We start from the raw sequence: 22,371 nt of genomic DNA on the forward strand, positions 1-22,371 counted from the left end.
TTGTGATGGGTGACAGCACCTGTAAAACCAACACTTGGATGGTTGTCAGGAAGCCATCATCAGTTAACAAAGCACCCACTGTGTGCCTACAACTAGGCCTGTTTCTATGGGGAAGTATAAAAATAAGGAGATACATACAGGTCCTGCCTCCAAAAACATAAAATAATATTTTAAATATGCTTTTTGTTTCTTATTTCAAAATTAGCAATTCTAAGTACTATGTAGATGTTAACCAAAAGTCCTTCCTTGGGTTTGTATCCTTTCCAGGAAAGGCAGGTTAATAAGGGCTTTGTCACAACTGGCAGATACTACTGATAAATGACATACTCAAACACAACTCCAGCAATATAGTGATCAGTAGCTGCCAAAACTGTTTCTGCAAACCACATTAAACTGCTTGGGGAAAAGGCATTATGTAAATGCTAAAGAGTAACACCTAAGAAGAAAATGGCTTTGAAAACTCAAGCTGTTTGGTTATATATGTCAAAGCATAGATTTCCTAAACTAAGTCTAGTTTACAAATGCTTATATATTCTACTGGACTTGATTTTGAACATAATATCATCAAGTAGTGCCAAACCATTTTTGAAAAGATAATTTGAGAAATTAACAGAAAGTCCAATTACTGAAGTTGTGGGGAGGGGGATCCTATCAGTGGACCGCATGACTGCAGATCACCCCGCCAAGGTACAACCTTCAGCACAGTCCAGCCCTCCAAAAACATCAGGGAAAACATCTCCACTACAGATTCTATGTCATGCAAATGAAAAGACTGTCACAGCCTCTCTAAGGTCTCATATCCTGGTCCCTAGGAGCTTCCTAACTTCTAGTGGTCATTAAAGAAACATAATACCTTTATCGACTAAGTGGTCACTCAGGAAGACCTCAATGTGACATGCCTGAAGAAATACCTATTATAGACTGGGTGTGAACAGATCTGTTCCTAAGAGCTGGTGGCTCTCATATTGAATGAGCTGGCCACTCTGCCCAAATATGCTATGATAAACAAACACATCATGCACTATGAACTGTCATAGCATTTTTAAACCTCCATCAATATCCAACCTGTATGAAATGGCAGAGAAGTCAGATCTTGGAGAGACACAAGTCTATACAGCTCTAAGGTAGGGAAGTCCTATGTCTTCCTGATACACATTTAAGGAAATTGCTAACTTGATGGGTTAATATTCACTTGAATAGCTTCTCAGGAAATTCTACTGTTGTGTATTCTGTGCATGTCATCTGAAACTTCATAAAATTGCAAACCATACAAACTATAGTATGTTATTTTGGAATTTGTACAACTTAATGCACCCTAATGGGAGCATAATGATTATGTTCATTCAAGTTATAAAGCAATTTTAAATTTACAAATACCTTACAAAAATAATTAATTCTTTACATCAAATATGTGATCAATCAAAATTAACTCCATTTCATAGATAAGCAACTACATATTGATATAAATGGCACAGAAACCAATTCAGAACAAAAATATGAATTTATTCTCTTTAAACTTCCAGCCCTTGTAAAACCTTCCTACCTCTCTCTAATTAATTCAGCAGAGTGGCTGAGCTAAAAGTTCACACAGGATTTCTTTACTACCCAGCTGTTCTTCCACTCTTAAAATAAGTAGGAGGAACACTACTATTCAAGGTTCCATGGCTAAAGGATTAACAGAAACCTAAGCACAAATCATTTCACAATTAGGCTCTTTCAGTTGCAGCCTAATTTGGGGGTTTGAAACATTCAGCTGGGAAATACAGAGGTTGCAGATAGAAACAGACCTAATTTTTGAAAGAGAGTTTGAAATCACACCAACATTTGATTTGTTTTTAAGGTTCACAATGAAAGCTTAACCAAGACATGGGAAAGTAGTTGCTGAATCTAAATTCTCATGATCTTCTGTGTGTTCCATTTCAACCCCGATACATCCACTCTATTAATCATCAAAGTAAACAGGTATAGAGTTTTCATCACAAACAGTATGAATAGTTAAGTTACATCTCAATGGATGAGCCTATCCAGACTCTTAAGACTCAAGTTATTTCTGTTATCTCTAAACGTGTGGCTTCTAACAATAGGAACATAAGTTACTTGTCCATCTAACAGTGAAATTCAAATTACATGGATTCTAAAAACACGAATTCACCTTAAAGAAGAGCTATTTATTAGGGGAAAATGGCTGCTTATTCAATTTGTATGAGAAAATGGGAAAAAAGAAGAATATTAAACTATGTTTACAGGGTATGACAGAATATACCATATACTAATGCTGTCACAATAAAAATGCTGTATAATAAATAAAAATCATTATTTTAAGCATAAACACTTTCATATAAAATATATTGTCAAATTTGAAACTAAGTTCAAACTTTTTTGTAAAATAGCCTCTAGGACAATAGTTGAGATAATAGGAACTCAGAATACTGAATAAATGAACATTACATAATTTGCATTAGTAACTTTTAAATCTTACTTTTTAATAAATCTTGGAATATCTTTTTTAGCTGTAAAAAAGATATTCTGTTAAGAGTTTGGATTCTGTTTTGATCTTTAACAAGCCAAATTCTCTTACGCTTAAAATGTATGATGCTTAAAATGTAAATAGCATTACTTGACACGATAACTATAAACTACATGAATTAAAGATTTGCTAAAAATTTCATTTACTAAAATCAGCCATTTTTCTGATTTTATCCTGACAAAAGAGTAAATTACACTTTGGGAGATATATATATGTATATATATATATACACACACACACACACACTCACACACACACACACACACACATATATATATATACACACATATATACATATATTTTCTGTCAGTTTAATCCACTTTATTGACTTCTCAATTAACAACAAAATTCATTTGGACAGTAAATTAGAAAATACTTTGTATGGTGGCTTTAAATTACATTGTTAAACCAAAAATGTTATCCAGTCATTTCAGACAACAAATGTATCGTACAAACAGTAAAAATTCACATTCCCTTCAGTAACTTTCCTTCCACTTAGAACACAATGAACTTCTTAAGTAGGCAGAGTTCTTGTTCACTTCACCACAACCCCATTCTAGCACAGAACTGAAGCAGAAAGAATTGAAGAAGTGATTAGAAAGAATATGCATTATCAATAAACCATATGCTATCTGAGTGTTAGGTTCTCATGAAATATTTTACTGTAATTAAAAAAAAATCACTTCTTAAGGGCAGCTGTTTTCATTCAAGGACTGATTTCATTACTTACTTTCACTGTTTTTTATAGTGAAATGGTCCTTTTCAAGTTATTAATATGTATTGGAATTGTTACCAGCACTGTTGTACACCTCCAGTTCAGAATATCAGTAGCAGTGTAATACTTAGTTTCAGTGATAAATTATGTATGTAAAAAACAAAGAGTTCCTATTATTTATACATTGCAATAAATACGCAAGAATGAATACGAGTTATTTTTCATAAAATGCAGTTTCTAATCAGTTCAGGAGATTTCCACACTATGAAGACATTAAATACTTAAAACACCAGGTAATCCCCTCTGTTACAGAATGCCAGTCAAGTGAGATCTGAAAGAGATTCTTTATTGATAGCGAAATGCTGTTGACTGTACTTGCAATCTCTGTTTTCTTTCTTTCTATTTAAGAAAAAATACAGAACCTAGACATTTAAAACATTATCCATGTAATAATCACTACAGACTCTCACTGGATCTTTAAAAATTTTGTTAAAAACTGCCAAAGTCATGATGAACACAATTATTGCAGCTACGTCATTTGAAAAAGCAATATAAACTATGCTGCTAAAGACAAAAACATTGACATACATAAATATCACAATGTAACAGCAGTAACTAATTGCTATTTCATATGAAAAATTAAATTTAAAAAGTTATGCTAGAGAACTTGGAAATTTCTCACTTTAGCAAAATGTTCTATTTATATACCTCCAACTTCTATGATACAGTATACAATAAAATACTTTAAAAAGATATGACATTCAAATGCTTCATTTACACAAATAATATTGCCAATACTAATAAAAGTGATACCCTTAAACACGAACTGCTCTGCTAATTGTGATTTTAAAATGTTTTCTTTACTGGATTTTACATTTAAATTAGCAGTTAGCAGTACATATTAATCAGTTCTGTGCTGACAAATAGAGAGGTCCTAGTCAAAATACTGTTTCTCAAAAGTAATGTACATCATATTGCTTGAAACTAAATAACCATATAAAAAGTGGCAATCATTTATCTAAACATTGATTATGAAAGACAACTGGCGTATATTCAAGCAGAGTGTTGAGTTCATGATGGTTTATTTACAATAAAAGTACTTTTACTGAAGCTAACATAAGTTTTTAGGTCAATTACTACAGTCTCTTAAAGTTATAAAAATATTATATAAAATACCAGAGGCTTTAGAGGCTATAACTTCATGTGGTTCTGATACTAGCAGCTGAAAAGTGTTTATAATTTAAAAATAAATAAACTATAGAGGTAAACCAGTTACAAAACAGCAGAGGACTGAGATAGTCACAAGAGTGAAAAGAACTGCTTAATTACACAATAGCTAACAAAATGGTGAAGCGGTTGGATCAAAAGTTTTAAAAACCTCTTTCAGAGATTTGTCATCTGTTTCTCTACCGGAATCACTATCTGGGGTTGGGCTCCCCTGTCCTGGCTGCCTTGCCTGCCTTGGATCACTGTACTGGGGCCTAATTAAGCCTGTTAATGCCTGAATAGGAAGGCTGTGTACTGCCGGGACCTGAACCTTACCAGAACTCCTGGGAATATCTGCCTGTGGGTCAGCTGGCCCGGCAAGAGGGACTTCCACATTTGGAGCTGTTTTCTGTGGCAGGATAGCTTCTCCAGGAGAAGGCTCATTTTTGTCACTACTTTTTAAGCCACCACTTTTTTTCTGGTTCTTTGAGTTTTCTCCTAAAGAAACTGTTGCAAGCTCTGCTGTGGACGATGAACCATGATCCCTAGGGTCATACAAACTAATACCACTAAGAACTGAAGTTGGAGTTCCCAGTGGAAGGCCAGCTGAGGAAGAGAGTTTAGGGGCATATGGAGGCAGAGTCCCGGAACCAGAATTGCTAGTTCCTGCCCCGGAGGGCTGTGATGAACCAGGGTTTGACCTGGCTAAGTGAGGGGTACCCTTTGATGTATGTGAATCCTTCGTAACTACTTGATGAGACTCTGTATTGGGCAGTCTGTGAAGCCTAGGATCAAAATTTTTTTGTAGTCTAGGATCTCCTAATTTACTTCCTGAACTGTGTGAGTCTCCAAATTGTTCTAGGTAGCCTTCTCTGTTTGTTGTATTAATTTTGGCTTTGGCTGCTAATTTTGGATCAATGGACACTGTATTTTGATGAAGATCACTTTTTGTATTCCATAACCTATTTAGCCTCTGGTCAGCTATAAGTGGGGGCAGAGGTAAATTGATTGAAGACACTGGATCAGGTTTAGGTAAAGGTACTGGAAGTAAGTCTTCCGGAGCCCACACAATGTGTTTTGCAAAGTTGGGTTTGGTTAGAATAATGTCCATCTTAATGTGACTGAACTGTCTCAATTGTGACCTTGGATCCTGGAGCATTATGCCAGGTAAGGCATCCAAAGGTATCAAGAAAGCTTTTTCTCTCAGTTCTCTCTCTGTGTCTTCATCATCATCATCACCTTTTTTGTGTTTGACATTAGTGCCAGCATTTGCATGATGCACATCAAACTTTGCTCCACCAACAGAAGAGCCTACGTGACCACTTCCATTCCCTCTTAATTTCCTGGGATCCCACGCAAGTCTAAGATCCAGTGGGGCAGACTCAGAAGGCTTTCTGATGTCTTGCCTTGGGATAGTCCTAAGTCTAGGGTCAACCACTTGGTTTCCTTTACTTTTCTCTTTAGCAAGTCTTGGATCAGTAGGAGGACTGAGTTCTGTGGAAGGTTGTTGCTGATTCCTTAAAGTTTCTGTTTGTTTCTGTAATGTTTTCAGTATTGACTTGACACTGCTTCCTTCTTCCTCTTCACTACTGGAATACCAGTTAACTGTATCATCTAAATGCAGACAAAAATTTATTATAAAGAATTTTTTATGTATTTATATGTAGCCTTAATTAATATTAAAAAACACATACTATTTCTGAAATAAGTATAGTCTAACTTCAATAAAATGCATAACAAAAATGACAGACTTCAATAGTGCAACAAAACAAGATGTGGTAAGAAAACTCAATTCAGTCATTATACCCTGTAAAGGAAGTGGGGTGATACTTGAATTTGTGTAATGTCCTTCAAGTTAGAGAAAAGGCAGGACCTTTTCCTTTTAACTGGCTCAGATATGTGTGGTGGATCATAGGAGAAGGGAAAATGCTCTCAGCATTCTAAAATGTGCTAGATCTCTTCAAATCAAGTATTCCTTAAGATTCCTAACTCTGAGGCCGGGCGCGGTTGCTCAAGCCTGTAATCCCAGCACTTTGGGAGGCCGAGGTGGGCAGATCATGAGGTCAAGAGATCAAGACCATCCTAGCCAACATGGTGAAAACCTGCCTCTACTAAAAATACAAAAAATTAGCTGGGCATGGTGGCATGCGCCTGTAGTCCCAGCTACCTGGGAGACTGAGGCAGGAGAATTACTTGAACCCGGGAGGCAGAGGTTGCAGTGAGGCGAGATCGTGCCATTGCACTCCAGTCTGGCGCCTGGTGACAGAGCGAGACTCTGTCTCAAAGAAAAAAACAAAAAAAACTGACACACTAGATCTCTTTGACATCAAGGAAACCTACAGATGGATTTGTGATTCACTTTTACCTGCTGCACTTATTTTAAGTATTTCTGTGTAGTTCACTCCTCATAGTTTGTGTTACTTCTATCCTTACTTTCTTTTCATTCCCATATCGATATATTTTATAAGCATTATATATATTATAATTTATAACATATATTTAAAATATTTCTCAAATGAGAGTGAATATAGTAATAGAGGGAGAGTAGAAGAGACAGGCCAGTGGAAAATAGATATTAGATAAAATATGACAATTAGCAGCTTTCTCTCAAAGCAGAGATAAATGCATAAAAGCATTCAAATCCATAAAAATAAAACAAATAAGTAAACCTAGTTGTTCAAAATATTTCTGCATCAGGGCCAACAACTCTCATAGAACATTTACAATTATATATTATAGTATAAAATTTTATATTATCTAAAAGTTTTAATCTCCTTGTTTATGAAAACATGAAACTATAAGACTTTACTGAACATTACTATTAAACTATTGTTAAAAAAAATCACTTAAAATTATTAAATTGTTTATAATTTAAATTATAAACTAAGAATCCTTCATTTTCCTGTGATGTTAGGTAAATGAAAAATTAATAATACCTTCTTTGAAAATGTAACAAAAAATGTTCATAAACATTGAAGCAAGAAACTGAAGAGGACACCGAAAATTGAAAAGATAGTCCATGTTCATGGATTGGAAGAATCAATATTGTTAAAATGTCTATACTACCCAAAGCAATCTACAGATTCAATGCAATTCCAATCAAAATGCCTACGATGTTCTTCACAGATATAGAAAAACAATCCTAAAATTTATATGGAACCACAAAGGACTCAGAATAGCCAAATCTATCCTGAGCAAAAAGAACAAAACTAAAGGAATCACATTACCTGATGTCAAATTATACTATAATTTGATGAACTATAGTAAGTAAAACAGCATTGTACTGGCACAAAAACAGACATATAAGCTGGGCGCAGTGGCTCACACCTGTAATCCAGCACTTTGGGAGGCTGACGCAGGCAGATCACTTGAGGCCAGGCATTTGAGACCAACCTGGCCAACATGGAAAAACCCTGTCTCTACTAAAAATACAAAAAAATTAGCTGGGCATGGTGGTGCGCACCTGTAGTCTCAACTACTCAGGAGGCACAGACTTGAGAGGCCGGAATTGCTCAAAACCAGGAGATGGAGGTAGTGGTGAACTGAGATTGTACCACTGCACTACAGCCTATGCAACAGAGTGAGACCTTGTCTCAAGAAAAAAAACAAAAAAAACCTCAAACTAACAACAACAACAAAAAAAAAAAAGGACACATAGACCAATGGAACAGAACAGAGAACCCAGAAACAAACCCATACATCTACAGGGAACTGATTTTCGACAAAGGTGCCAAAAACATACACTGGGGAAAGAACAACCTCTTCAATTAATGGTGCTGGAAAAACTGGATATCCATATGTAGAAGAGTAAAACTAGACCCCTGTCATGCCTGTAAACAAAATTTACACACCTATAAAATTTACAACCCTGTAAAATAAAGTTACCATCTGATCCAGCAATCCCACTGCAAGGTATATACCCAAAAGAAAAAAAATCAGTATATCAAAGAGATATCTGTACTCTCCCATTTACTGCAGCACTATTCATAGCCAAGATTTGGAAGCAACCTAAGTGTCCACCAACAGACAATGGTCAGGTGCAGTGGCTCACACCTGTAATCCCAGCACTTTGGGAGGCTGAGGTTGGGCAGATCACCTGAGGTCAGGAGTTCGAGACCAGCCTGGGCAACATAGTGAAACCCATCTCTACTAAAAATATAAAAATAGGCAAGGCATCTCTCAGCACTTTGGGAGGCCAAGGCGGGTGGATCATAAGGTCAGGAGATGGTGATCATCCTGGCCAATGTGGTGAAACCTCATCTCTGCTAAAAATACAAAAATTAGCTGGGCATGGTGGTGCATGCCTGTAATCCCAGTTACTCAGGATGCTGAGGCAGGAGAAATATTTGCACCAGGGAGTTAGAGGTTGCAGTGAGCCAAGATCAAGCCACTGCACTCCAGGCTGGTGACAAGGTGAGACTCCATATCAAAAAAAAAAAAAAAAAATTAGCTGGGTGTGGTGGTAATCCCAGCTACTCGGGAGGCTGAGGCACAAGAATCACTTGAACCTGGGAGGTGGAGATTGCAGTGAGTTGAGACTGTGCCACTGAACTCCAACCTGGGCAACAGGGTGAAACTTTTTTTTTTTGCAAGCTCTGCCTCCTGGGTTCTGGTTCAAGCAATTCTCCTGCCTAAGCCTCCCATGTAGCTGGGATTACACGTGCATGCCACCATGCCCAGCTAATTTTTTTGTATTTTTGGTATAGATTGGGTTTTACCATGTTGGCCAGGCTGGTCTTGAACTCCTGACCTCGTGATCCAGACGCCTCAACCTCCCAAAGTGCTGGGATTACAGGCATGCACCACCGTGCCTAGCCAAGACTCCATCTTAAAATAAAACAAAACAAAAAAAACAGACAATGGATAAAGAAAATGTGGCACATATACACAACGGAGTACTATTCAGCCATAAAAAGAATGAGATCCTGTTCATTTGCAACAACAAGGAACTGGAGGTCGTTATGTTAAGTGAAATAAGCCAGGCACAGAAAGACAAACTTCTCATGTTCTCACTTATTTGGGGCAGCTAAAAATTAAAACAATTGAACTCATGGACATAGACAGTAGAAGGATGGTTACTAGGGACTGGGAAGAGTAGCTGGCAGATAGGGAGGAAGTGGGGATGGTTAATGTGTACGAAAAGTTAAATAGAATGAATAAGACCTAGCATTTAATAGTACAACATATAGTCAATAATAATTTAACTCTACATTAAAAAAAACTAAAAGGCTATAACTGGATTGTTTGTAACACAGAGGACAAATGCTTAAGGTGATGGATACTCTATTTACCCTGATGTGATTATTATGCATTGCATGCCTGTATCAAAATATTTCATGTACCCCATAAATATATGTACCCACAAAAAGTAATAATTAAAATATTATAAATATATATTTTTAAATGTTCATATAATGGCTTGTAGTGTTATATAGTTTTACATAGTTTTTCATAAATGTCATGTTTAAGAGTGACCAAACATCACTCATAAACAGAACTGGATGCTTTAAACTTTTCTCACCTATTACTGAATTAACTAACTGTTGTATACTTACCAATATCAAAAATAATAAGATAAACAGTTTCCATATAATCTTTTTATATTTAAAAATATTTCTTAATATTATAGCAGATCCTTAAGTATATAGCCCATGCCACAAAGATGTCTCTGATAACTGAATCATTTTGAAATTGGGCTAGAATTTAAAATCCTCAAACTGAAAGGTGTCTTTTTTTCTGTTCTATTTCTTTTCTTCAAAAAAAAAAAAATAGCAAAAGGATTAATTGCTTGCAAGCCTGCACAACCTTAAACTCTAGCTTCATATCTTTTCACTACTTCAAGTCAAATCTTTTGCAATTAATTATAAATGCAATTAATGACACTGAAGACACAATTCAATCACAAGAAGACAGTGGCTATGAGATAAACTGGAAATACAAGAGAGAGCTCATTTATTATTATTATTATTTTTTTTTTCAGAGTCTTGCTCTGTTGCCCTGGCTGGAGTGCAGTGGTGCAATCTCAGTCCACTGTGACCTCCTCCTCCCAGGTTTAGGCAATTCCGCTGCCTCAGCCTCCTGAGTAGCTGGTACTACAGGCATATGCCAGCACAACTGGCTAATTTTTGTATTTTTAGTAGAGATGGGGTTTCACCATGTTGGCCAGGCTGGTCTCAGACTCCTGACCTCAGGTGATCCACCTGCCTCGGTCATTTTTAAATTTTAACCCATCCAAATAGGTAAGATGCTATTAATAACTTCTAACACACCTTCTTCCTTGCTTGGTGCCCTATGATGTTGGGTGCTGGATTGTTCTTCATCTTCTTGGTATCTCTGAGTAAGTCTGACAAAAAGAGCTCTTTGTACTGCAGGGAGGAGGCCTGGTACAGGCAGAGGGCCATGGCCTGTCCTGGTGCTGCTGCCATCAGACCCACTTCCATGATTAGGTGAGTCTTGAACAACAGGAGGCTGCTGCTGGGCAAATTCACCATGCCATATCCCATCTACATGTATAACATGGGGAAAGACAGACATTGAGTGAGCACAAAACTCCACCAGTGTCATAAGAAATTAAAGCTTTCATAATAGGCACACTGGATTATCAAATTACATCATTTTAAAGTATTTCTAAAAGTTATCTAAAGTTCTATTGTTCCAAAACTTTGGCAAAGTGAAAACATTTTAAGATTTCAATCTTACCAATTTTACTTAGCATTACTTGAAACATACATTTCTATCATGCTTTTAAGGAAAAATAGGACTGTATTTTAAATTATGAATAAATTATTTCAAAAAGTAAACTTACCACCGGAGTTATTGGGTGGCTGAAAATTATGTACAGAATGCTGTGCATAGTAATTATCATAAAACTCAGCTGGGTTTTGCAGGGATTCATAATTGGTGTTGAGCTGCATCTCACCAGGACTTTGCTGGTATGATGAACCTGGAGAACAGTGATTCTCTCTGGGTACTTTCATCACATGTCCTGGAAAGCCTGGCGAGTGGTAAGCCCCACCCATGCTTGGTGGTGTCAAAGTTGTGTCTGGTTGAACAAGTACTCCAGCTTGATTTTGAGGACCTACAATTTCAGGTGGACCAGGTGGTAAAGGTGGGCTCTGTGGCACTGGCAGACCAGGAGGTCCTGCACATGGGTGATGTCCAGGGGAGCCTGGGTGCATCACAGGACTACTGTGTCCCTGAGACATGTTAGGTCCAGGACCTGGACTTGACCCAGAACTATAGATATGTTGAGGGTGTGGGCTGCTTCCCTGAAATTGTGGTCCTGGTGGTGAGGCACTGTTATAAAACGCTGGTGGCCTGGAGACAAAAATAGTATTTCTTAGTTCAAAGAAAAAGAGACCAGAATGTTAACACTTCTAAACAGATACTGTTTAAGCATTTTTTTATATCAGAATAGAATACTGTGTGCTTACGAAGCAATTTGTTCCATATCGTCTATAGGTAGAAACACAAAATAGCCCTCTTACTGTCCTTTTAGCCCACCTGCTTACTGTTAGCTGTTCTAAAACTTACTTTTTTGAAAAATACAGAAAAGTACAAAGATAAGTAAGAATCACCCCTAATCCCACTACCCAGAGATAAAATTTTTGATTGGTTCTCTTCTACTAGTCCTTTTTTTAAGGCATATATATATATAACCTTTTACAATAAAATTAGAATCTACTACATAAACATAGATCTTTTTATGACAATTTATAATTGGTTATTGTTGGCATATAAAAAGACCTTCAGTTTTTGAATGTTGCTCTTCTTTCTTGACATCTTGCTAATTTAATTATTATTTCCAATAATTAAATTATTGGAAATAATAATTAATAGTTTTGCCTGTTGATTCCTTTGGGTTGAGGGAAACTTCCCAAATAATGAGGCTGCCACTCCACTTCTAATCTTTATAACTTTTCTCTTTCTCTTATTTCATTGACCAGGATACAATATGTAATATTAGCAAAATAGTGAACATATTTATCTTCTTGATATTAGTAGAAATACTTTTAATGGTTCAAATGAATTGTGGTATTTGCTATAAATTTCTTGCTCCTCATTGGCTGAGACTTCTTTGCTTTCCTGAGTTGTCAAGGCTAAACAATGTGACTTAGAGCCCAGATGCACAGACCCTAGGGGACAGGCAGCTGGGTTGGAATGGTTGTGTTAGAAAATGAAAATCTGGATCCAGAGGTCTTCCTCGAATAGCTGAAGGAATTGCTCTTCACAAAGAACCAAGTATGTGGAGGCCTATTTCCCACAATCTGAAGGCATTATCAATGACAGTGCAGCCTCATAATCGAGAATGCCAAATGCACCCACCAGGCAGGGTCCTTCAGGATTACTACGTTACACTGAGAGGTTTCAGAAACCGTATAAGGCTTCCATATGGGAAAGCACTGACGGCAAGTAGCAGAGGGTGGGAATGGAAAACAAAGGGGGAAGCAGCCATCTGCAGTGCATGCCAGATATGTGCTATCTCTACCCAAGTTTAATTACATGATTAGCTTGTAATATATCTTAATTTCTTAATGACAGTTTTCAGGAAAAAAAATTTTGATGTCATTTTGAAAGTTTTCACTTACTTCCTCCCAATTTTATGTGCTAAATCCACAGTAGGTTTTACAACTATTTCAAAAAGAGATGGAATTTTCCTAAAATCATCAGAGAAATCTGTCTGAAAATCGTCTTCAGGATCAGAAAAGGGAAAATGCTCTGGAGGGGTTGGCAGAAGCCCAACCCCTGGAGGTGGTTTGGGAAGAGGAGTTATGCCACGCTTTCTAAGTTCCTCTAATTCTCTTTCATCTTCATTTATGAGTTCTTCATCAGTATTCAACACCTAAAAATAATTGGCAAAGATTACTATTTCAAAGCGAGCTCTTTTCCTCACATTTAAAACTAGGAAGACTTAAGTTTTGTTAGTAGAAAAAATTACATTGCAATGGGCTGGTCACAGTGGCTCACGCCTATAATCGCGACACTTTGGAAGGCTGAGGCAGGTGGACCGCTTGAGTTCAAGAGACCAGCCTGAGCAACATGGAGAAACCTCTGTCTCTACCAAAAATGCAAAAATTAACTAGGCATGGTAATGCCTGCCTCAGGAGATTGAGGTGGGAGGATGGCCCCGGAGGCAGGGTGGGACCCACAGGGTGGGGGGCGGGGGAGCGAGGGGAGGTGGTGGTGGTGGCATGGAGCAGGGCATGCAGTAAGCTGAGCCAAGATTGCGCCACTACACTTAGCCTGCGAAACATAGCGAGACCCTGCCAAAAAAAAAAAAAAAAAAGAATAGAAAAAAAAAGAAGAGTGAAAGAAAGAAAAAGAAGAAAAAGCAAGCAAGAAAGACAGAAAAAGAGAAAGAAAAAAAAAATAGTTGAAATAGTTTGAAGATAGCTAACTCCTCATTTTTATAAACAGAATGAAGTTCAAAAAGGTAAAGAATATTGCTCCAATAGAATAAACCTTCAATCTCTCAGCAGTTTCATAAAATGTGATTTATAAAATATGATTCAAGTCAAATGTATTTGTGGAGAGACCTAATCAAGGTACAAAAATACTACTCACTTTGTCCAAAAGTTTCTTTGTTTCTTTAGTCAGATCATCATGGGAAAATTTACAGTTGTCTCCCTGGTAACATTTTGCTCCACTATGATAGAACTTGCATGGAAATTCATGTAAATGAAAATATTAAGGAAAACACCAAGTAAAACCAAGTTCTAATATTTTTTAAACCAAAACCCACAACTGTTAGACAAAATGGTTAAGTTCTAGAGATCTGCTATATAACACTGTACCTCTAGTCAACAATACTGTATTGTATACTTAAATTTTTGTTAAGGTAGAGGAACTCGTGTTAAGTGTTCTTAATACACACACACACACAAACACACACACAAACACATACAACCATAATTCTGCTGAATTAATAAGGCTCTATTATAATACATTATACTGAATTTACTATAATCACATCAGCTTATTTTTTATTCTATTAAGGTTAATTATTAAAAAAAATTCAAACAGCTTTTTTCTCTATTGAAACTAAAAAGCCACTTTTTTTTTTTTTGAGACAGAGTCTAGCTCTGTCACCTAGGCTGGATTGCAATGGCACAATCTGAGCTCATTGCAACCTCTGCGTCCTGAGTTCACGTGATTTTCCTCAGCCTCCCAAGTAGCTGAGATTGTAGGCGGGGGGCACCATGCCTAATTTTTTTGTATTTTTAATAGAGATGGGGTTTCATTTTGTTGGTCAGGCTGATCTTAAACTCCTGACTTCATATGATCCTCCCACCTTGGCCTCTCAAGGTGCTGGGATTCAGGCATGAGCCACGTTACCCGGCCTTGAAAGCCACTTTTTAATGGATAAAAAAACACAACATTTATAACTATTATAGCAAACACTATTATATTTTATTTATATAAGCTCTGTTACTTTCCACAATGAAATAAAATAGTATGTAAATTTTGTAGCAAGAGCTTATATTTATAAAGAAAATTAAGAGGCTTAATACGTTATGTTAAAGGCAAATATCCCAATAATAAACTACAGACTATCTTAAGATTGTGAAGAAAAACTTGTAAAGAAAATACTAAATCTAGAAGTACAGTGAAAAATATACCACTCTCAGGTGGTTTGTGTTCAGGGAACAGCCGGATATGTTTAGGAAATTTATTATTGTAAACACTGATAAAGTAAAAAAAAAAATCATATGATCATTTTGGCAGATGCAAAAGGAAAATGATAAAATTCAAAATCCTTTTTAGATTTAAAAAATCCTCTTAGTTAAATAAAAGTATACTTTAATTGATTTTTAAAAATCTACTTTAAAACTGCAGCCACAAGCTAAAACAAAAAGGCATTATCATTAAAACATGTTTATGTCTGCCACAATCACCACTATTTAATATTTCTGGAAATGTAGCCAATACAATTAAAATTAAAGGTACAAATATTGTAAACGAAGTACAATTATTATTTGCAAACAGTATGACTATGTAACAAAAACTCCTAAGAACAGATTGAAAGCTTTTGGACACAGAATTCAATAAAATATTTGTTTTCTAATGAAATATGTCAAATCAAAAAAAATTTATTTTTCTTGAATAGGACAAATTTATTACAACATCTTATTTGTTTTTATTTTTATTTTCCAAATCACTTCTCACCTGAGAATATTACATTTTTTATAAAGAAGGAAGGCGTATTTGCCTTACCAAATATCAAACATATTCTTACAGAGGGGAATAATAAAATACCACAATAGATAAGAGTAGTATGGAAGCAGAGCTGTGTAAAAATGAGAAGTTAGGGTCTGGTTAAAAACGCTATTTTAAATCAGTAAAGATAAGACAATAAGTTAATCATATGGGAAAAAAATTAAGTCCCTATAACACACAGTATATTAAAATACAGTCCATATGAATTAATGTAAATGTTAAAGTACAATATTCACAATCATTATAATTTCATTTATATAAAAAATTGTGTATAAACATATACATATCCATTCATATATACATACCATAGCATAGAAAGTCAGAGTCTGAAAGGCTTTATGCCATACTGTAAACATGGTTATCTCTATAGGATGACATTATTTAGAATTGTTTTTCAAGTTTGTTTGAAGGTTATTCACCACACCAAAGTAGAGAGAATAATAAAATGAACTCCCTCTCATGCTGACCTCATAGGTTCAACAACTTTCATCACTTGCTGTAAATATTTCCATACCTATTTTGAACAGATAAGGGATACTGTTTCTTTCCTTTTTTGTTTTGTTTTTGAGATGGAGTCTTGCTCTGTCACCGAGGCTGGAGTGGAGTGGCACCATCTTAGCTCACTGCAACCTCCATCTCCCAGGTTCAAGTGATTCTCCTGCCTCTGCCTCCCAAGTAGCTGGGATTACAGGCACACACCACCACACCCAGTTTATTTTTGTATTTTTAGTAGAGATGGGGTTTCACCATGTTGGCCAGGCTGGTCTCAAACGCCTGACCTCAGGTGATCCACCCGCCTTGGCCTCCTAAAGTGCTGGGATTACAGGCATGAGCCACTGTGGCCGGATCCTTTCCTCTTAAAATTAGTTTTTATAGAGATGGGGGTTGGGAGGGGTGTCTCACTATATTACCCAGTCTGGTCTCGAATTCCTGGCCTCAAGCAATCCTCCCACTTCGGCGTCCCAGTGTTAGGATAAATGAGCTACCATGTCTGGCCAGGAATACTTTTTCTTACCAATCACCACTTCATTACCAACCTGACAAAATTAATGTGTTAATTTCAACTAGTACCCAGTCGATATATAAAATTTCCAGACTTTTAAAAAACGTTTTTATAATTCCTTTATTCAGATCAGGACACAAAGATGATCCACAAATTGAAACTAGTTAATATATCTCTCAAGTTACTTTTATTGATCTCGAGAAGTTCCCCTTTCCCTTTTATTTTTGTATTATTTGTTAATTTTAATATTTGTCATAGATGGTATTTGAATACTCTCTACTGTGTCATGACAAAAGGCATTTAATATCTGGTTGTTTCTTTCTTTCTTTTTTTTTTTTTTTGAGACGGAGTTTCACTTTTGTTACCCAGGCTGGAGTGAAATGGCGCGATCTCGGCTCACCGCAACCTCCGCCTCCTGGGTTCAGGCAATTCTCCCGCCTCAGCCTCCTGAGTAGCTGGGATTACAGGCACGCGCCACCATGCCCAGCTAATTTTTTGTATTTTTAGTAGAGACGGGGTTTCACCATGTTGACCAGGATGGTCTCCATCTCTTGACCTTGTGATCCACCCGCCTCGGACTCCCAAAGTTCTGGGATTACAGGCGTGAGCCACCGCGCCCGGCTGGTTGTTTCTTTTTAGTGATGTTAAGACTGATCAGTTCTTTCAGGTGTTGTCAGTTTCATCCATCAATTGTAAAATTACTAATTAACTTTTCACTTCATCATTTTAGCAGCCATCAGTAATCACTGCCCAGGTCTACTGGTAAGAATTTGCAAAACGTGGGATTGCCGGGTTAAAGGGTATATGCATGTGTAATTTTGCCAGACATTGCCAAGCTCCTCTCCATAGGAATGCACCATTTTGACACTGCCAGCAACAAGGTATGAATGAATGTATCTATTTTCTCACATCCTTACTACAAACTTTGCTGTCATGGTTTTTTTATTTTTGCAAACCTAACACAGCTGCAAATGTTATCTCAGTGTAACTTAAATTACATTCCACTTATTAGGAACGTTGAACATCTTTCTATATGTTTTGGGACTGTCTACATTTCCCTTTCTGTAATTATCTGTATCTCTTGCCTCATTTTTCTTCTCAAAGTTTAGCAACTAATATATTAAGGGTATTACCTCTTCCTAAGTGATATAAATTACACTTTCCCACTTTATTATCTTTTTGTTTAGCTCATATGTATTTGTTCTGCAACTGTAAGCTTTTTCATGGAGTCAAAATTTCAGTCTATTCCCTTTTTGCCTCTGGATTTTGAGACACAGGAAATTTTTCTGTTCTCCTGAGTTATAAAGGAATTCATCGTATATTCCTCTGGTAATTGCACAGTTTAGTTTTCTGACATTTAGATCTACGATAACAGGCATTTTTCATTTTATTCACTTTCTTTTTTTCACATTTTTTGAACATGCCATCAGAATTTAAAAATCTATCTGGAGAAATAAACGTGAAAATCTACCAAACATCACAGTGTGCTGTTGTGGCAGAAATATTCACAGCAAAGCAACACCAACATGAGGGTGAACAAATCCATGGAGCCAAACATCAAGTCCAGAAAAAAATCCATATATATAAACATTTTGTCTCTGAGAGAGTTTCAATTCTATGTGGAAAAATTCATTAGTCATAAGTGGTAGTGAGGAACCTGAGACATTTGAGGGGAAATTAACATGGAAAATTGCAGAATACATTAAAAAAAAAAAGGACAGGAACATTATATATAGTGAAATTCCAATTTGGGTAGGAGCAGGAACACTATTTAAATGTATATATTTCCCAAGGGAGAGTGGGGAAGAATATATAGCATTTATCATTGAGTGGAAGATTTGATAAGACTTTGATAATTTTCACAATGATAATCTATTACTCATGAACTTAAGTAAAATAATTATGGAATAAGTATTTTGCCAACTACTCCTTCAAGAAGCACAGTCCCCTGAAATACTTTAAGCTGATTATACGAAATACGAAGTACCTTCACTTCACAGAATTTTTTCCAAAGGACAGTTATCTCATTTCCCTAAAGAATAAAAGTCAGTTTGCTCTTTTGAAGTACAAATTCTGACTAGACTGGGTTTACGTAATGTGTTAAATTTAAAATCAAACTAGGCTTTCTAAGGTGTATTTATTATTTTTTAAAACCTCAATGATGCTTTAAAATCCCAGCATTTTGTTTAACATAGATTTTAAATAAAGGATATTATGCATATAAATGCAGTTCTCTCCTTTGGTACAATATCCTTGTAAATAAAATTTGCAGATCTCTTTTCTTTTCTCCAACTCTGCATCATGATCAAATTTACACTGATCTCCCTATTCACAGAAAGAAAAAAAAAGAGAAAGAAAAAAGATAAGAAACAAAGAAACCACTGAATTTTCTCCATGGTGTCTCATGGTAAAATTATGATCATTCTCTTCAGTCTTTATAATGAGCAAATAATAACTCAAATGACCCCTTAGAACTCCTGCCCAAGACAGTGGATGTAGCTATGTGCACTGAGGCAGCACAGTGAGCAAGACCTCAGAGGATACTGTCTGAATTTAACCAGCACTCACCATTTCCAGTTGAGCTACCATGGGTACTCATTTAACCTCTTAGTGCCATGAAAAAAAGTAGTTAATAAGATTAACTACTTTGCAGGTCACTGTAAGATTAAATCATTTAATATGAGTTGTACTTTGAACTGTACTTGCCACATAGCATTATGTGTCTTTTAAATAAAATCTGATTTCAACAAATTATGTTACTGGCCCAGAATATAATTAAATGAGCATTAATGTACAGTATTTCCATACAAGATACATTTTAAAGACCCAGTTTTATTACAACCACATTGAGAGGAGAAAAAAACTAACCATCCCCCAAAAGACTTTAATTTTACAGATTATTTTGGAAGTTAATATGATTTATGATACCCCTATAAATTTACCTTAATACATCTCCCTTCCAGGAAGTATTTACAGATTTGTTTTCCTTTGTGTTCCACTGTGTGCTGATTAATAAATTCCTGAGTCATAACCTTCCATTTTTTCCCTGGTTTACTATACTGCAAGAAAAAAATTTCATTTGAATGCAACATATGAAATATTAATAGGTGTTAAAATGTATAATTAAGTTGATCTGGAAAAAAGTACATATTGACTATAAAAAGTGATCAAGATGAAACATTCTGATGCTATTCATTTATTTGGAGAGAGATATGCATCTGGTAATCTACTTACACTACTTGTGGTTGCACAAAAGCCTATTTCTTTCTATTTTAATGAAGATACATAATTATTTTAAAATAAAATGATAAAAAAGGTTGAAAATTCACAATAATTCTCAATTTGGGCAAAGGTACAATAAAATATGCCCTCATATTATTGATAGGCATGTTATAAAAGACTTGAAAATATTCATATTGTTTGACACACAATTTTGTACTTTTCCGGATTATTTTGAAAGAATTATCAGGGAGACACACCAAGATTTATTCATACGATCAATTATTGCAGAAATACTGACACAGTAAAACAAACAGCAAAACTAGAAACACTCTATACACATCTAAAACTAAAAGACTCGTCAAATACATTTTGGTGGTAGAATATTATGCAGTCATTAAAAAATCAACAACTTTGAATCATAAAAAATGTTTACAAGTCAGGCACGGTGACTCACGCCTGTAATCCCAACACTTTGGGATCACTTGAAGCCCGGAGTATGGGACCAGCCTGGCCAACATAGTGAAACCCTGTCTCCACTAAAAATACAAAAAATTAGCTGGGCGTGGTGGCACATGCCTCTGTAATCCTGGCAACTCAGGAGACTGAGGCTACAGTGAGCTGAGATCACACCACTGCACTCTGGCCTGGGCGACAGAGTGAGACTGTCTAAAAGAAAATGTTTACAATATTTTATGAAGTAAAAAATTGATCCCAATCCTGCAATAATAGAGGCAAGAAAAAAAAGACCAAAAGAATATACCCCCATATTTTACAGTATATGTCTCTGTGTGGCAGGATTAGAGATTTATGTATGTATGGTTATTTTGTACTTTCTTTAGAGGGAAAAAAAGGGCAAATAAACAGGGAGCATGTATTATAAAAGTTAAGAAAAAAATTAAGAAAATTTAAGGAAAAGAAATCTCATAGCCCTACTTGTTTTCCTTACTTCTTCTGAGTCCCCTATTCGACTTCTGCTTTAAGTATAAGATTGAGTAACAAGACAGAGTATGAGGCTTAGCCATGCTAAATGAAATGAGTTACATTCATCAGCTCTAAAAAAAAATCAACATTATTTTTCAAGCACCTGGCATGCATTGTGCCCTATACAACATGGGAGTTCAATGACTATTTACTCTTCTGATTTGATTTCTGTTTTCCCTTTTCTCTTAATTTGCTAAAAGATGAGCATAAAGTTCAATGAAAACCAGAACTTGCCTCACAGCAAATATTGAGGCAATAGATGTTTACATTGAAATCTGATCCTCAGCACTCACAGCAAAAACCACATTTTACTGTAAGAATTCTGAAAAAAGGTACAAGAATACCAAGTAAACAGATAATCCTACAGGTTCATTTAAAAAATATAATATACCTAATTTACCCCAGGAAAACAAAATGAAATTAGTTACAATACACTCTGATAGAATTATTTAAAGTGTCTCAAATCTATATAAATTTGATTCACAAACTTTTTTTATGTTTACAGCTTTGTTTAGAATAAGCAGATATAATGACCAGCTCACAAAGGCATTCTGTACAAGGAATCGTGGCTGTTACAAAATAAAATAAACAGCCAAAGAGAGTGCATTATGCAAAATCAGTGAGCCAACCTGAGGAATATAATTCGGAAATTAATAAGTAAAAGAGTCAGGTAATCACACACACACACACACACCCTGAAAAATGCAAGTTGTACTTACATTTAATTAATAACTTACTATTTCTGTATACATTACTTTCAAATAATGTTTCACCGTTTTAATAGAGGATTGTGGGGGGGGAAGTATTTAATAGAGGATTGTAGGGGGAGAGGTGTTTTGTTTTTTAGTTTAGTTCCATTTAAATGAGTACAAAGTATCACAGTGTCCACAGCTATGGGAAACCTGACTATAATCAAGGTACTATAGAAAAGCTAAAGCAACTTTAACAAATAAATTTTTAGGGCAAAATTAAGTGCCTAGAAGATAAATCTTTTAAGTTTGAGCCTAAAGAAGACTCACAAATGTTTTCTACCCATAAAATCTCTAGTAATATAAGAGCTGGAAGAACCACAGAAGTAATGTCGTTCATCACCCTCATTGGACAAACATGAAAATGAATTGAGAAGATAATGCCTTGCCAAAGGTCACATGGTGAGTTATCAGACTGACAGAACTCAGGAACTGTGCCTTGCAACTCCATATTCTTTGCATTACAAGGATGGAGGAAGAAAAAAAACCAGGTTACCTACTATACTTGTTCGTTTTAAAATTTACTTTAGAAGATATATTGATACAAGAGCATAATATATTAATATATGTATCAGGTAGAGGAAATGTAAGGATCTACCAGGAAAAGAATATTTATTACAAAAACTATAATAGGTAAACACTAAAAACAATTTAAGAGTATTATGGCCAATAAAATGAAGAAGCCTTTGAAATTCAGTGAAAGTTTGCTTCCTTCTGTGAGAACTTTTGATTTTTCAAAAAAAATTATGAT

At 35.7% G+C, this 22,371-nt stretch overlaps 1 protein-coding gene across 1 annotated transcript in view; it reads right to left on the reverse strand.

Moving 5' to 3' along the window:
* Positions 1-2,147: 2,147 nt before the first annotated feature.
* Positions 2,148-22,371, reverse strand: part of ZC3H6 (zinc finger CCCH-type containing 6) — a 59,905-nt gene continuing 39,681 nt past the window's right edge. Inside the window, exons 6-12 of the mRNA XM_054244730.2 lie at positions 19,611-19,727; positions 18,880-18,993; positions 14,013-14,120; positions 13,037-13,290; positions 11,254-11,765; positions 10,718-10,951; positions 2,148-6,062 (exon numbers count right to left, since the gene is read on the reverse strand). Of these exons, the coding sequence (XP_054100705.2) occupies positions 4,579-6,062; positions 10,718-10,951; positions 11,254-11,765; positions 13,037-13,290; positions 14,013-14,120; positions 18,880-18,993; positions 19,611-19,727 (2,823 nt within the window). The 3' untranslated portion in view covers positions 2,148-4,578. The remainder of the gene's footprint in view (positions 6,063-10,717; positions 10,952-11,253; positions 11,766-13,036; positions 13,291-14,012; positions 14,121-18,879; positions 18,994-19,610; positions 19,728-22,371) is intronic.

Source organism: Callithrix jacchus, chromosome 14 (genome assembly GCF_049354715.1).
Source record: "Callithrix jacchus isolate 240 chromosome 14, calJac240_pri, whole genome shotgun sequence".
In the NCBI taxonomy this organism is placed as follows: Eukaryota; Metazoa; Chordata; class Mammalia; order Primates; family Cebidae; genus Callithrix; species Callithrix jacchus.